This window comes from Moschus berezovskii, chromosome 26 (genome assembly GCF_049115385.1).
Source record: "Moschus berezovskii isolate FMDL1 chromosome 26, NW_MosBer_1.0, whole genome shotgun sequence".
NCBI classification, from domain to species: Eukaryota; Metazoa; Chordata; class Mammalia; order Artiodactyla; family Moschidae; genus Moschus; species Moschus berezovskii.
Window position 1 is genome coordinate 5,299,396 of NC_142485.1, and position 14,911 is coordinate 5,314,306.

At 52.2% G+C, this 14,911-nt stretch overlaps 1 protein-coding gene across 3 annotated transcripts in view; it reads left to right on the plus strand.

Annotated features, from left to right (window-relative positions):
- The window catches only part of RARB (retinoic acid receptor beta), a 189,713-nt gene that overhangs the window by 171,243 nt on the left and 3,559 nt on the right, over window positions 1-14,911 (plus strand). For all 3 annotated transcript variants that reach the window (XM_055416736.2, XM_055416738.2, XM_088832683.1), the window contains exon 6: window positions 14,426-14,630. In XM_055416736.2, the coding sequence (XP_055272711.1) occupies window positions 14,426-14,630 (205 nt within the window). The remainder of the gene's footprint in view (window positions 1-14,425; window positions 14,631-14,911) is intronic.

The following is a 14,911-nucleotide window of genomic DNA, read 5'->3' on the forward strand; positions in this document are numbered from 1 at the left end:
ACAGCTCGTGCCCAAGACTTGTAGCAAAGACACAAGATCCTGAAAAACGTGCCGCGTCCGAGGGCGTCTCTCCAGTCAGGGCGTCGCCGGCTGGCTGTTGAGGGGAGGCCCTGCCGAAGCCGGGAGCGCGGCGGGCGGACGGACGGACAGACACCCCCAGGCCGGGCTGTGCTCAGGCCCGGAAAGGGCGGCGCTGGGCCGGGCTGTCGGCCGAGGCCCCGGTCCTCCCCACCGGCTCCGGGCCCCCTCCGGCCCCGCGGCAGGGCCGCCCCCGTGACGCCCAGCGCCGCGTTCCTGCGTGGCCCGGGGCGCGGTGGAGACGGGCCGGCTCGAGAGGAGCAGCACCGCGCGGAGGCCCGGCTCCCCGTGACAGGCCGCAGCCCGCTGGCCTGCGGGCGAAGAGCAGCGCCCTGCGCTGTTGTTGCTCGGTTGCCCAGTCGTGTCCGGCTCTGTGATCCCCTGGACGGCGGCCGCCCAGGCGCCACTGTCGTCCAGCGTCCGCTGGCGCTGCGCAGACTCCGTCCCTCGAGACTGCTCCGCAGTGAGGCTGTCGGAGAAGCGAGGGCTCCGTGTCTGCAAAGCCTTGGCTCAGCCCCCGCACTTGGCCGGCTCCTTGCCTTTAGCCCTTGGACTCCCCTCACCGCGCCGGCGCCTGTGAGCCACTGACGTGTGTGCACAGACAGCTGTGCTCCCAGGACTGCATGGAGGCGCCGGACCGAGAACTGCGATTGGAAAGGAAGCTTGGTTTCAGGCTTAGTAACGTGAGTTGGTGACATGTTAAAACATATGTTGGATCTCTTGGGTTAACATATTATTAGATTAAAAAAAAATTGTAACAGAGCATAGATGGTTGGATGGCATCACCGACGCAATGGACGTGAGTTTGAGCATCGCCAGGAGGCAGTGAAGGGCAGAGGAGCCTGGGGTCTTCCCTCCTGAGGTCGCAGAGCCAGACTTGACTTAGCGACTGAGCAACCATCGTTGATTTGCAGCGTCGTGCTCCTTTCAGGGGTGCAGTGAAGTGATTCCGTTATGCGTATATTTATCTCTCTCTCCTCCTTTTCCAGGTTTTTCCATGTAACTTCTTACAGAACTCTGAGTGGAGTTCCCTCTGCCCCACAGCAGATACTTGTTGATTATTTATAGTGGTGCGCACGTGTTCGCCGATCTCCTCTGCTTTCCCCCATGGTAACTGGAAGGTTTTTTCCCCCTGAAGTCTGTGAGTCTGGTTCGTTTCTGTAAATAAGTTCTTTTGTATCATAGTTTAGATTCAACTTGTGACTGATACCCTATGACATTTTTCTTTCCCTGACTTATCTCACTTGTGATCACGTCTAGGTTCATCGGTGTTACTGCAAATGGCGTTGCTCCATTTTTCTAAATGGCTGAACAGTACTCCACTGTGTGTGTATACCGCATCTTTATCCATCCTTGTGTCAACGGACACGGGTTGCTTCCGTGTCTTGGCTGTTACAGTGCTGCTTTGAACATAAGGGTGCATGTATCTTTTCGAATTACGGTTTTCTCTGGATGTCCGCTCAGGAGTGGGGTTGCTAGATCATACGGTACGTCTATTTTTAGTTTCTTAAGGACCCTCCTTGCTGTTCTCCAGGGTGGGCGCACCAATTTACGTTCCCACCAACAGTGGGGGAGGGTTCCCTTCTCTGAGCATCCTCTCCAGCATTTATTGTTTGTGCATTTTTTTGATGATAGCCATTCTGGTTGGTGTGAGGTGATACTAATATCTCATTGTAGTTTTGATTTGAATTTTTCTAATAATTAGCAGTGTCAAACATCTTTTCATGTGCCTGTTTGCCATCTGTCCGTCTTCTTTGGAGAAATGTCTATTTAGGTCTTCTGCCCGTTTGTTGAGTGGGTTGTTTGTTTTGATGCTGTTAAGCATCCTGAACTGTTGCTAAATTCGGGGGACTATTCTCTTGTCAGTCACATCATTTGCAAATGTTTTCTCCCAATCTGTGGGTTGGCTTTTCATTTTGTTTATTGTTTCCTTGCTGTGCAAGAAGCTTTTGAGTAGGTGCTATTTGTTTATTTCCATTTTTATTTCCATTATTCTGGCGGATGGATCAAAAAAGATACTGTTGCAGTGTTATATCAGAGAGTGTTCTGTGCTTTTCTCTAGGAGGTGTAAGTGTCCAGTCTCAGATTTAGGGCTCTAATCCATTTTGAGCTTATTTTTGTGTGTAGTGTTACAGAATGATCTGATTTCTTTTGTGTGTGTGTGTGTGACTGTTCGGGTTTCTCCACACCGTTTGTTGAAGAGACTGTTTCTCCAGCACTGTGTGGTCTTGTCCCCTTTGTCATAGATGGATTGATGACGGGGCATGGTTTATTTCTGGGCTTTGTATTCTGTTCCATTGATCTTTATTTCTGTTTTGTGCCAGAAAATGCTGCTTTTGATGACTGCAGCTCCGTAGTGTAGTCTGAAGACAGGGGCCTGATTCTTCCTGCTCCATTTTTCTTTTTCAGGATTGCTTTGGCTTCTGGGTTTTATGTGTTTCTGTACAGATTTTTAGGGATTTTTTTTTTAATTCCAGTTCTGTGAAAAATACTATTGGTAATTTAATAGGGATTGTATTGAGTCTGTGGATTGCCTTGAATAGTGTGTTTCATTTTGACAGTTTCGATTCTTCCAATCCAAGCGTGTGGTGTGTCTTTCCATCCGTGTGTCACCATCAGTTTCGTTCATCAGCGTCTTACAGGTGTCAGGATACGGGTCTTTGGCCTCCTTAGATACGGGGTTTATTCCTAGGAATTTTATTATTTTTGTTGCAGGGCTAAACGGGATTGTTTCCTGATTTCTCCTTCTGATCTTTCATTGTTAGTGTGTACATACGCAGGAGACTCCGGGGCGTCTCTTGTACACGCACCTCACTGCCTTTATTGGTGAGCTCCAGGAGGTCTCTGGCAGCCACTGCAGGACTTTTTATGGGTAGTGTCATGTCATCTGCAGTGACACAGGGTAGCTGCTTTTCCAATGTGGATTCCTTTTATTTCTCTTCTCTGATCGCCATGGCTAGGACTTCCATAAATGTTGAATAAAAGTGGCAAGAGCAGACATTCTCCTCCTGTTCTCAGTCTTAGAGGAGTGGCTTTCAGCTCTTCCCCGTTGGGTATGACGATAGTTACGTGTGTGTTGTATATGGTCTGTGTTATGTTGAAGAAGATCCCCTCTGTGTCCATCTTCTGTAGAGTTTTTGATCATGAACTTTGTCGGAAGCTTTTCTCTGCATCTGTTGAGACGACCATGCGGCGTTTAGTCTTCAGGTTGTTAGTGTGATCGCCTTGATTTGCAGACATTGGGAAATCCTTACATCTCTGATAAGTCCCAGTTGCCATGGTGCATGATCCTTTAACTGTATTGCTGGGTTCAGTTTGCTGGTGTTTTGTTGAGGACTTTGGTATCTTGTGTTCATCGGGACTGTCGGCCTGTAATTTTCCTTTTCTGTGATGTCATACGTGGTGTTGGTATCAACGTGGCAATGACCTTGCAGAGTGAGTCGGGCAGTGTTCTGTCCTCTGAAACTTTCTGGAAGAGTTTCAGAAGGATAGGCATTAACTTTCCTCTTAATGTTTGATAGAATTTGCCTGCCAAGCCATCTGGTCCTAGACTGTCGTTTGTCGAAAGATTTTAAATCACAGTTCCAGTCTCAGGACGTCTGGCTGACTGGTCTGTGCATGTTTCCTGCCTCTTCCTAGTTCTTCCGTCTTCCTTCTTGGAGTTTGTCACTCTCTTCTGGGTGTCAGTTCTGTCAGCGTGTAGTTGCTCGTGGTGATAATCCCTCATGATTCTGTTTCTTTGCTGTGCATTGTACCTTCTCTTTTTTCATTTCTGATTTCAATTCTTTTTTTTTTTTTGATAAATGTGCCTAAAGGTTTATCAATTTTATCTTCTCAAAGAAATGGCTTTTGGCTTCATTGACCTTTGCTGTTTTTTTGTTCGTTTCTACTTTTTCTGCTTTGCTCTATGATTTTTTCTAACTTTGAGGTTTTGTTGTTGTTCTTTGTCTAACTGCTCTAGGTATAAGATTAGGTTGTCTGAGGAGGTTTTGTTTGTTTGTTTCTTGAGGTATGTTTATATTGCTGTAAACTTCCCTCTTAGAACTGCTTTTGCTGCATCCCATAGGTTTTGGGTTGTGATGTTTTCATTTTCACTCATCTCTAGGAATTTTTTTGGTTTCCTCTCTGATTTCTTTAGCAATCCGTTGTTTGTTTAGTAGCATATTGTTTAGCCTCCAGGTTTTTGTGTTTTTTACAGTTTTTTCTTGTAGTTGATTTCTGATCTCATAGAGTTGTGGTCAGAGAAGATGTTTGATATGCTTGCGGTTTTCTTGAATTTGCTTTGTGGCCCAGCATGTGATCTGCTCTGGAGAATGTTGCTTGTACACTTGAGAAGAATGTGTATTTGCTGGTTCTGGATTAAATGCTCTGAATATCAATTAAGTCCATCTTGTTTAATGTGTCATTTAAAGCCTGTGTTTCGTTATTGATTTTGGTGTTAGATGATCTGCCCATTGATGAAACTGGGGTATTAAAGCCCCCACTATTACTGTATTACTGTCGGTTTTCCCTTTTATGGCTTTTAGTATTTGTATTATGTATTGATGTGCTCCTGTGGTGGATATATATTTACAGTTATATTTTCTTGTTGATTGTTGTGATCATTTTGTAGTGTCTCTTTTTGTCTCTTACAAATCTTTAAAGTCTATTTGTAGGATTTCCCTGGTTAAGAATCCACCTTGCAGTGCAGGGGACATGGGTTCAATCCCTGGTTGGAAACTAAGGTCCCACATGCTGCGGAGCACCTGAGCCTGCCGGCCGCAACTGCTGAACCCGCGTGCCACAGCTGACACTGAGGTGGCCAGAGAAGCACATTTGAAGAAAGAAAGTCTGTTTGTCTGAAATGAGTACTGCTCGCTCGGCTTTCTTTTGATTTCTATTTGCATGAAATACATTTCCCTGTATTTGAAGCGGGTCTCTTGTAGGTTAAATGCTCCAACCAAAAGGCATAGACAGGCTGAAACGGATCAAAAGGGATATTCCTGAACATTCACTGGAAGGGCTGACGCTGAAGCTCCAGTCCTTTGGCCACCTGATGCTAAGAGCTGACTCCCTGGAAAAGACCCTGATGCTGGGAGGGATTGGGGGCAGGAGGAGAAGGAGATGAGATGGCTGGATGGCATCACCAACTCGATGGACGTGAGTTTGGGTGGACTCCAGGAGCTGGTGATGGACAGGCAGGCCAGGCGTGCTGCGGTTCATGGGGTCGCAGAGAGTCGGACACAACGGAGCGACTGAACAGAACTGAGTCGTTCCTGCTGTGTTCAGGCGTGCCCTCGTGTGGCAAGCAGAGGACCCTCTCTAGTTCCGCGCACAGGCTCTCGGGCACAGGGGCCTCAGTAATTGCGGCGTGCAGACTCAGTAGTTGTGGCCCATGGACTTAGTTGACCCATGCGTGTAGAATCTTCCTGGAGCAGGGATCAGCCCTGTGTCACCTGCCTTGGCAGGCAGTTTTTAACCACTCTATCCCCAGGGAATCCCCTTCTCTTGTGACTTGATGATTAACTTTACCGTTGTGTTTGGGTTCCCTTTTCTTTTTTGTGTATCTGTTGTAGATTTTTCTGTTTGTAATTACCACAAGTTTCTTTTTAAAAAAAAAACAAACTGACTTGGTTGTTTGGCTGTATCACGTTAGCTGCAGCACGTGGGCTGCGCATTGGACCATGTGGGCACTCTCTCTGTGACCCAAACACGCGCTGTGGCGTTTGGGCTCAGCAGTTGCATCGCTTGGGCTCAGTTGCTCCCCAGCATGTGAGATCTTAGTTCCCCTGTGCTGTGCTGAGTCGCTCAGGCATGGCCCCATGAGTCAGTCTGCGACCCCACGGACTGTAGCCGCTAGGCTCCTCTGTCCATGGGATTCTCCAGGCAAGAACCCTGGGTGGGTTGCCACTACCAGGGATCAGACTTCTGTCCCCTGCGAGATGGGTTCCTAACCAGCGGACCGCCAAGGAAGTCTCCCCGTGAGGTTTCGCAGTGAGCCCCCGACACGGGCCCTCCCCACCCCCACCCCCACCCCCCACAGGGGACCCTGCAGTGCCGGTCTCTCACGAGGCCACTGCTGCTCCGCTCAGCTCCTGCTGTGCACAGGTCCTCGTATGTGCCCCCAGGAGCAGAATCTGTCTCCCGCACTTAGTGGAACTCCTGCCATCACACATGCGTGCCCTCAACACCAGATTCCCTGGGGGCTCCTCCTCCATCAGCAGGGCTCCGGGCTGGGGCGCCTGCGTGGGGCTCGGGGCTCCCACACCTGGGGGAGGGCTGCTGGGGCGCGAGTGTCTCCCAGCATGTGCAGTGCCCACCCAGAGGGGATGGGGTTCGGTTTTATTGTGGTTCCTCCCTCCTGCCGTTTCACTGTGGCTTCTTTGTCTCTGGGCGTGGAGTCGCTTTCCAACAGACGACGATGCTTCATCAGTTGAGATTTTGCTGGCGCTGCGAGAAGGGAGTGAGCTCGGTCCTTCTGCTCTGCCGTCTGGAGCTAGTCTGGTTTCGTGTGTCTCTTTCTTCCCTGCCTGTCTGGTTCCCCTCTTTGGTGATTTGATGCTGCCGTTATTGTTGCGTTTGGGTTGCTTTTCCTTTTTTGTATGTGTTCATCTATTGTACAGTTTTGGCTTATGGTTACCATGACGTTTTGATACCAAAGTCTATATATGAGCAGGATGTTTTAAGTTGCTAGTTTTTTCTTTGCCAGTGCATTTCCAGTATCCTGCATTTGTTCTCTCCTCCTCACAGTTGCTGGGTTTGATGCCATGTTTTGTGTGGGGGTGATTCCTACCTGCACTGTATGCTTGCCTTTACCAGTGAGATTTTCCATTCATAATCTTCATGTTTCTAGTTGCAGTGTTTAATTTTCTGCTTTGAGAAGTTCCTTTAGCATTTGTTACAAAGCTGGTTTGATAGTGCTGGATGCTCTTAGCCTTTTGCTTGTCTGTAAAACTTTTCATTTCTCTGCCAAATCTGAATGAGAGTCTTGCTGGGTAGAGTATTTCTGGTTGTAGCTTCTTGCTTTTCATAACCTTAAATACCTCATGCCACTCCCTTCTGGTCTGCACAGTTTCTCCTGGAAAATAACCTGATAACCTTAAGGAGCTTTCCTAGTATGTTGCTTTGTTGCTTTTCCCTTTTTGCTTTTAATACTCTGTCTTTTCGTTACTTGCACTTGATTGCCCTGTGTCTGGCGTGCTCCTCCGTGAGTGTGTCCCGCCTGGGGCTCTGCGCTTCCTGGACGTGGGTGACTTTCCTCTGCAGTGGACACTTCCTCAGGCCCTCCCTCTCTTCTCCTGAGGCCGCACATGATGAGAGTGCTGCTGGGTGAGCGCGTCCCAGGGTCTCTGAGACTGTCCTCACTCCATTCCTTTCTCTTTGTCCCGTGACAGCGATTTTGAACACTTAGTCTTCCGGTTTGTTCATCCATCTGCCCACTTACTCTGCTGTTTATCCCTCCTGCTGTACTTTATTTAAGTGAAGGGTGATTGCTCTGTAGACTTGTGTTGGTTTCTGCCAAACATCGACGTGAGTCAGCCACAGGTGTCCATGTCCCCACATCGAACCTCCTGCCACGTCCGTCCGCACCCCACCCCTCCAGGCTGGCGCAGACCCAGTGTGAGCCGGAGCCACCCGGCACGCACCGTCGGCTGTCCGCGTCGCTCTCCATGCGTCCCAGCCGCTCCCCACGCCCACCCGTCTTGCCTCTCCGTCTTCTTCCTTTGCCGCCTGCAGGTGATTTCAGGACCACAGTCTTTCTAGACTCCGTGTGTCTGCATTAGTGTGATACTTGTTTTCATCTCTCTGACTGACTTCACTCTGTGTAACAGACTCTGGGTTCATCCACCTCATCAGAGCTCACTCAAACGCATCCCTTTTCATGACTGACTAACATTTTATTGTATGTACGTATCACAGCTTCTTCATCGTTCCTGTTGATGGACATCTTGGTTGCTTCCATGTTCTTGGTGTTATAAATAGTGCTGCAGTGAACACTGGGGTACGTGTGTTTTTTCAGTTTTGCTTTCCTCTGGGTATATGCCTTGGAGTGGGATTGCTGGGTCATATGGTGGTTTTATTCTTAAGTTTTTGTAAGGAATCTCCATACCGTCTTCCATAGTGGCTATATCAATTTACATTCCCACCAGCAGTGCAAGAGCATTCCCTTTCCTCCACACCCTCTCCAGCATTTATTGTTTGTAGACCTTTGGATGAGGGCCATTCTGACCAGTGTAGGGTGATATCTCACGGTAGTTTTGATTTGCATTTCTCTGATAATGAGCACTGTTGAGCATCTTTTCATGTGTTTGTCAGGGATCTGGATGTCTTCTTTGGAGAAATGTGTATTTAGGTCTTTTTTCCACTTTTGACTGGGTGGTTTCTCTGGCACTGAGTCGTATGAGCTGCTTGTGTACTTTGGAAATTAATCCTTTGTCAGTTAGTTGTTTCATTTGCTGTTATTTTTACGATTCTGAGGGTTGTCTTTCACCTTGTTAATAGTATCCTTTGCTGTGCAAAAACTTTTTAACTTTAATGAGGCCCCACTTGTTTACTTTTGCTTTTATTAATCTAGGAGGTGGGTCATAGGGGATCTTTCTTTGATTTATGTCATCGAGTGTTCTGCCTGTGTTTTCCTCTAAGAGTTTTATAGTTTCTGGTCTTACATTTGGTCTTTAATCCATTTTGAGTTGATCTTTGTGTATGGTGTTAGTAAGTGTTCTAGTTTCATTCTTTTACATGTAGCTGTCCAGTTTTCCCAGCACCATTTATTGAAGAGGCTGTCTTTGCCTCTTGTATATTGTGTATTCTTGTCTCCTTTGTCAAAAATAAGGTACCCATAGGTGCATGGGTTCATTTCTGGGTTTTCTATCTTGTTCCATTGATCTACATTTCTGTTTTTGTGGCAGCACCATGCTGTCTTGATGACTGTAGCTCTGTAGTATAGTCTGAAGTCAGTCCCTGACTTCAGGGAGGTTGATTCCTCCAGCTCCATTCTTCTTTCTCCAGATTGGTTTGGCTGTTTGGCATCTTTTGTGTTTCCATGTGAATTGTGAAATGTTTTGTTCTGGTTCTGTTAAAAATACCATTGGTATTTTGATAGGCATCACATTGAATCTGTAGGTTGCATTTGGTAATATAGTCATTTTCATAGTGTTGATTCTTCCAACCCAGAAGTGTGGAATATCTCTCCATCTGTGTATGTCATCTTTGATTTCTTTAATCAGTGTCATAATTTTCTGTATACAGTTCTTTTGTCTCCTTAGGCAAGTTTATTCCTAGATATTTAATTCTTTTTGTTGCAGTGGTGAATGGGGTTGGTTCCTTAATCTCTCTGATTTTTCATTGTTAGTATATAGAAATGCAGGCAGTTTCTCTGTATTGATTTTGTATCCTGCGACTTTGCTAAATTCACTGATTAGCTTTAGTAATTTTCTGATACTATCTTTAGGGTTTTCTATGTACAGCATCATGTCCTCTGCGAACGGTGAGAGGTTTACTTCTTCTTTTCCATCCTGGATTCCTTGTATTTCATTTTCTTCTCTGAATGCCGTGCCTAGGGCTTCCCAGAACTGTGTAGAAGAATAGTGGTGAGGTTGCGCACCCTTCTGTTGCTCCTGACCTTAGAGGGAATGTTTCCGCTTTTTCACCATTGAGAATAATGTTAGCTGTGGGTTTATCATATATGGCCTTTACTACATAGAGGTGGGTTCCTTCTGTGCCCATTTTTTGAAGAGTTTTTATCATAAATGTGTGCTAAATTTTGTCAAAAGCATTTTCTGCATCTATTGAGATTATTGTATCTTTCAATTTGTTATTATGGTATATCACACCAATTTTGCGTATATTGAAGAATCCTTGCATCCTTCAGATAAACCCAAATTGAACATAGTGTATGAGGTTTTTAATGTGTTGTTGGAATCTGTTGGTTGGAACTTTGTTGAGGACTTTTGCGTCTGTGCTCACCAGCGATGCTGGCCGGTAACTTTGTGTGTGTGGTCTTCGTCTGACCTCCTGGTGTATTTTTCATTTCAGTCACTGTGTTGTACAGCTTTGTTGGTTACGTTTTCTAGGTCTCTGTTAAACATGCTGTGTGTTCTACCGGCCTGTTCTGTCCCTTTTCTGAGATCTGGGGCCATTGTGAGCACCATTATTCTGAACTCTTTCTCAGATGGATTGCCTCTCTCCACCCCGCTTAGTTTTCTGGGGTTTCATCTTGTTCCTTTGTCTGAGACATATTTCTCTGCCATCTTATTTTTGCCTAAGGGTAAAGCATCTGCCTGAAATGAGGGAGACCTGGGTTCGATCCCTGGGTCGGGAAGATCCCCTGGAGAAGGCAATGGCAACCCACTCCAGTACTCTTGCCTGGAAAATCCCATGGACGGAGGAGCCTGGAGGGCTCCAGTCCGTGGGGTCACAAAAGAGTCGGACACGACTGAGCGACTTTACCTTCACTTTCACTACATGACCGTTGGCTGCCGGGTTTGTGGTCTCCGTCCCTCGAGGCAGAACCGTAATTCTCCTGGGTTCCCGTGTCTGCCCCGTGGAGGGGGAGGTTGGTTCCGGGGACTTCTGCAGCCTTCCTGGTGGGCGGGGCTGGAGCCTGCCCACCGGGGAGCGCAGCTGGGTCTCGGCCTATAGTGGGACCATGTCACGGGGCATGTTTCAGGCAGCTGTGGGCTCAGGACGACTTCCAGCAGCCGGTCTGCTGACGGTGGGGCTGTCCTCTTGCCCATTATCTGGCCTGAGGCGTCCCAGCACTGGAACCCGCTGGCTGCTGGGCATCCCTGGTCCCTCTGCCAGCCGTGTCCTCGTGCCCTCAGTGAGCCACAGCCACCCCCAGAGACCCTCTAGAGCAGCAGGCAGGCCTGGGCCACGCTCCTGTGGAGTCTCTGCTTTTGCTGGGTCTCGCGCATGGGAGCCCTCGTGTGCCCTCCACAAGTGGAGTCTCTGGCCCCCCCAGTCCTGTGGACTCCTTGCAATCAAGCCCCACTGGCCTTCAAAGCCAGATGATCCGGGGGCGCCTCCCAGTGCCAGACCGCCGGGCTGGGCGGCGGCCATGGGGCTCGGTTGTTGTGAGAGAGTCTCTGTGGCCTCGCTGTCCAGGCTGTGGGTCGCTGCGCCTCCCGCGGCAGGCGTGGGGTTCCTTTGTGCTGGGGGAGCGCCCTGCTCCCAGTCTCCGCGGCTGCTGCTCTGTCTTTGGAAGTGGAGTCTGTCTGTCCATAGGTTCCAGTCTTCCAGCCCATGGCTCTTCACAGTCAGCTGTGACTTCGGTGTTTTCCTGAGCGGAGGTGAGCCCGGGCCCCTTCTGCTCTGCTGACGAGCCTCCAGCCAGCTGACCCTTCAGTACCTGCGGGCCGCGGCCGAGCCGGTGGCCCCAACGCTGGGCGCTCACCGTGTCCTGTTAATCTTGCGTACCTGCCTCCCCGAGCGCTCTGAAGGTGGCTCCCCGAGCCTGACCTCAGGCTGGGCAGGGAGGGTCGGACTTACCACCCTGCGTTTCCTTCTCAGGCAGCCCCGCGCGGCAGGTGTCCCAGGGGCTGGCGGCGGCAGACACACCGGGGGCTGGGCGGCCCGTCCTGTGCCCGGCGGCCTCCTCACAGCACAGCCCATGGGGTTAGACGCTCCGGTCAGGACCTGCCCCTGATGGCCAGAGGCAGAGAAGGAGATGCAGTCAGTGCAGAGAACGAGATGGTGACCAGGCGTTTTCTTTGCCAGAACACTTAGAAACCCCGTATTCCATCCGCCCCTTGCAGGGGGTTAGCAGGTGGGAGGTTCCTCAATGAGTGGGTGCGTGTTCGCCCCTCACCGCCATGTGGCCACATTGCCCAGTGCTGAGGGCTCGCCAGGCGTTCTCCCTTCACACTGTCGCCCGGCAGTGACAGTCCCTCCCCCAAGCCAGCCAGCGTGCGCAGGGAGAAGCCGGGGGGGACTGTGAGCCCAGGTTCCTGCGGCGCAGGACGCGCAGAGGGAGCTGTGGGGGAGCAGGTCCAGGCAGCCGAGTCTGGGGGGCTCTGGCCGGGAGGGCCGGGCGCATGATGCCGGCCCTGTGGAGGCCCAGGCACCTCACACGGGGCAGGTGCACCCTGCTGTATTCCCCGGTCCACGCACGACCCGCGGCAAGTGCACTGTCCGGTGTCTGGGACCCCATGACGCTGCCCAGACTGAGCCCCTGAGGACAGTCTCGTCCCGCAGTCCCTGCTGTCAGGAGCTCACGGCGGGGCTCTCGGGGGTGGCCGTGGGTACTTGGGTGGCTGTCTCATCTGCAGGCCTGACTGGGGCAGCCGAAGCTTCCAGGCCGGCTCATCACACTTGCCCGGAGGCTGTGGCTGCTGCTGAGCAGAGGGCTGGGCTGCTGGCTCACCAGCAGCCGCCTCCCTGGACAGGGGGTGGCAAGGAGGGGACCCCATGCTCCCGTGGCCTTGTCACAGGCCAGCCATCCCCTGCGCCCCGTCTCAGGGGCAGGTCTTGGGCTGCACCCCCTTTGCAGGCGGGCTAAAGTTCCACTCCCAGGAGGAGGGGCCGCACAGAGCGGTTTTAAACCGCAACGTTACACCTTAGCTTTTAAACAGTTTTGTTTCATGTTTCAAAAAAAATGGGGTGAAGTGGTATAAAGTGGTTTTTAGGACAAATGTTGCCTGCTCCCCGAAGAGCGACGGTGCGCCGAGCCCCAGGTTGAGGATCGGCTGCCCGTGGACCGCGTGGAGGGCCGCAGGCACAGCCGGGCGGGCCGGGGAAGGTGGAGTCTGGGGCCCCAGCGCTGGGACGACTGAGGCCGGTGCCCCGCTGTCAGAGTGCGGAGGGGCCCGGACGTCGTGGGACGGGCCTTCGCTCCCTAGGAAGCCCCAGGAGGTGAGGTGCGGCCCCGCGCGGTGTCTGCGCGCCCCGGGTCCCTGTGAGCGCTGCGCCCCCGCCAGGCCACTGGTCCGCAGGCCGGCTCTCAGTCGAGGGGCGCCCACCCCGAGAAGGGCTGAGAGCGCCGCCGGGGCTGTCGTGGGGACGAGCCGGGGCTCCGGGCTGTGTCTCCGGGGCCCACGCGCTCCTCCGGCCCCGCGTCCTCCCCTCCCGACGCCCGCTCTCCCTGGTCAGGGCGTCGGGCTCTCGGGGAGAGAGGCCGCCGGACAGAGCGCAGTCGCTTCATCAGAACCGCTTGTCGTCTGCCTGAGGAGCAGGCGCTGCAGGGTGGATCGGGCCCGGGGCGCTGCGCGCTGTCTGCACGCGGGTTTCAGGGGAGCCTCGGGCGCCCTGCGGACCCCGGGGGGCTGTCGTGCGCGGGAGCTGCAGAGGCTCCTCTGATGCCTGTCGGACCCACGCGGGAAGCGGGGGCAGAGGCCCCGCACCGTGAGCCTCTGTGGACTAGGACGCGGGTCCCATCCCGCCGGGCACCGCCTCGAGTGTGCCCTCGGGCCGCGCCTCACCTCCTGGGGCTTCCTCGGAGCCAAGGCCCTTCCCGGTGACGCCCGGGCCCCTCCGCGCGCTGACAGCGGCGCAGCTGCGGGCCTCGGTGGGAACGCCGCTCCGGTGGCGTGACGGGGCGCCGGGCCTGGGTGCTGGGGGTCTGGGGGCAGAGGCTGAGCGCCCGGGACCCACCAGCCCCAGGACAGGCTGGTGGCTGCAGGCCGGGGTGGCGGTGGTGTCTGCCTCGGGTGGATACTGCTGTTCGGCCCTTTACGGACAGCGCAGTGCCCTGACCGACGGTGGGGTGACCTCGGCCAGCAGGGCTGCTTCTCCAGGAGACCTGCCGGGCCGGCCCTGCTGCACCCGGCCCCTAGCTGCCTCAGCCCGTGCCCTGGGGTCACAGTTCAGGGCGGGGTGCTTGCGGTGTCCCCGGGTCGGGGGCCAGCCCCAGCTCAGCCCAGCCCAGCCTTCCTGAGCCCGGAGCCCCTGGTCTGTTAGAAGCGGCGTCAGCCCGCCAGCTCCTGCGCTAGCTTAAACGGAGAGCACGTGGTGCGCTGGCTTTGCGCTGGGCGCTTACAGTGTAAATGTAGACCTTTTTTTGGTAGACTAAGCTCTTCAAAAAAAATAACTGACTCTTCTTCCTCTTTTTATCCCCAACACCTGGCGCAGTGCCTGGGATATAAGTAGGTACTCAGTAAATGTTTACTTGAGTCAAATGAATCACTTTTAGCATAAACAGATATTTCTCAAAATTTCTTGTCCTATCTATTATTCTCTAAATAAGGTTTCGCCCTTATTTTGACGTGTGTGGTCTTTTGGAGGAAGAGCTGGAGCAGCGTTCACACCCAAGGCGGGTCGGGGGTGGGGGGGTCTCATCCGCTCCAGAGCCCTTGGAACCTTCCTGGGGGTCCCTCCCTGGGTCCCCGGGGAGGCCTGTGTTGATGACCCAGACGCGGTGGTTTCCTCCCAGATTCTCAGAATCTGCACCAGGTACACCCCAGAGCAAGACACCATGACGTTCTCGGACGGCCTGACCCTGAATCGGACGCAGATGCACAACGCCGGCTTTGGCCCTCTGACGGACCTGGTGTTCGCCTTCGCCGGCCAGCTCCTGCCGCTGGAGATGGACGACACGGAGACCGGCCTCCTCAGCGCCATCTGCCTGATCTGTGGAGGTACCGCCGCCCAGAGCGCCCTCCTGAGTCGGAGGAGAGCAGCTCTCACTTGCAAACTATGGGAGATTCTTCATCTCCACTTGGGAGTTATTTTGCATGGAAAAGGACATGTGGGTAAAACCAGGCATGCATGCTTAGAATTTGTTGTATTTTTCGGTGTTATTTGAAGTTAAAGGCATTTGGGGTTTTCCTGCTCTGAAATACCAAAATGCTACTTCTGCATTGCCACAGCTGCTGTTTTAAAGGTAGGATCAGACCATCGTAAAGTGAATTGCCTGGGG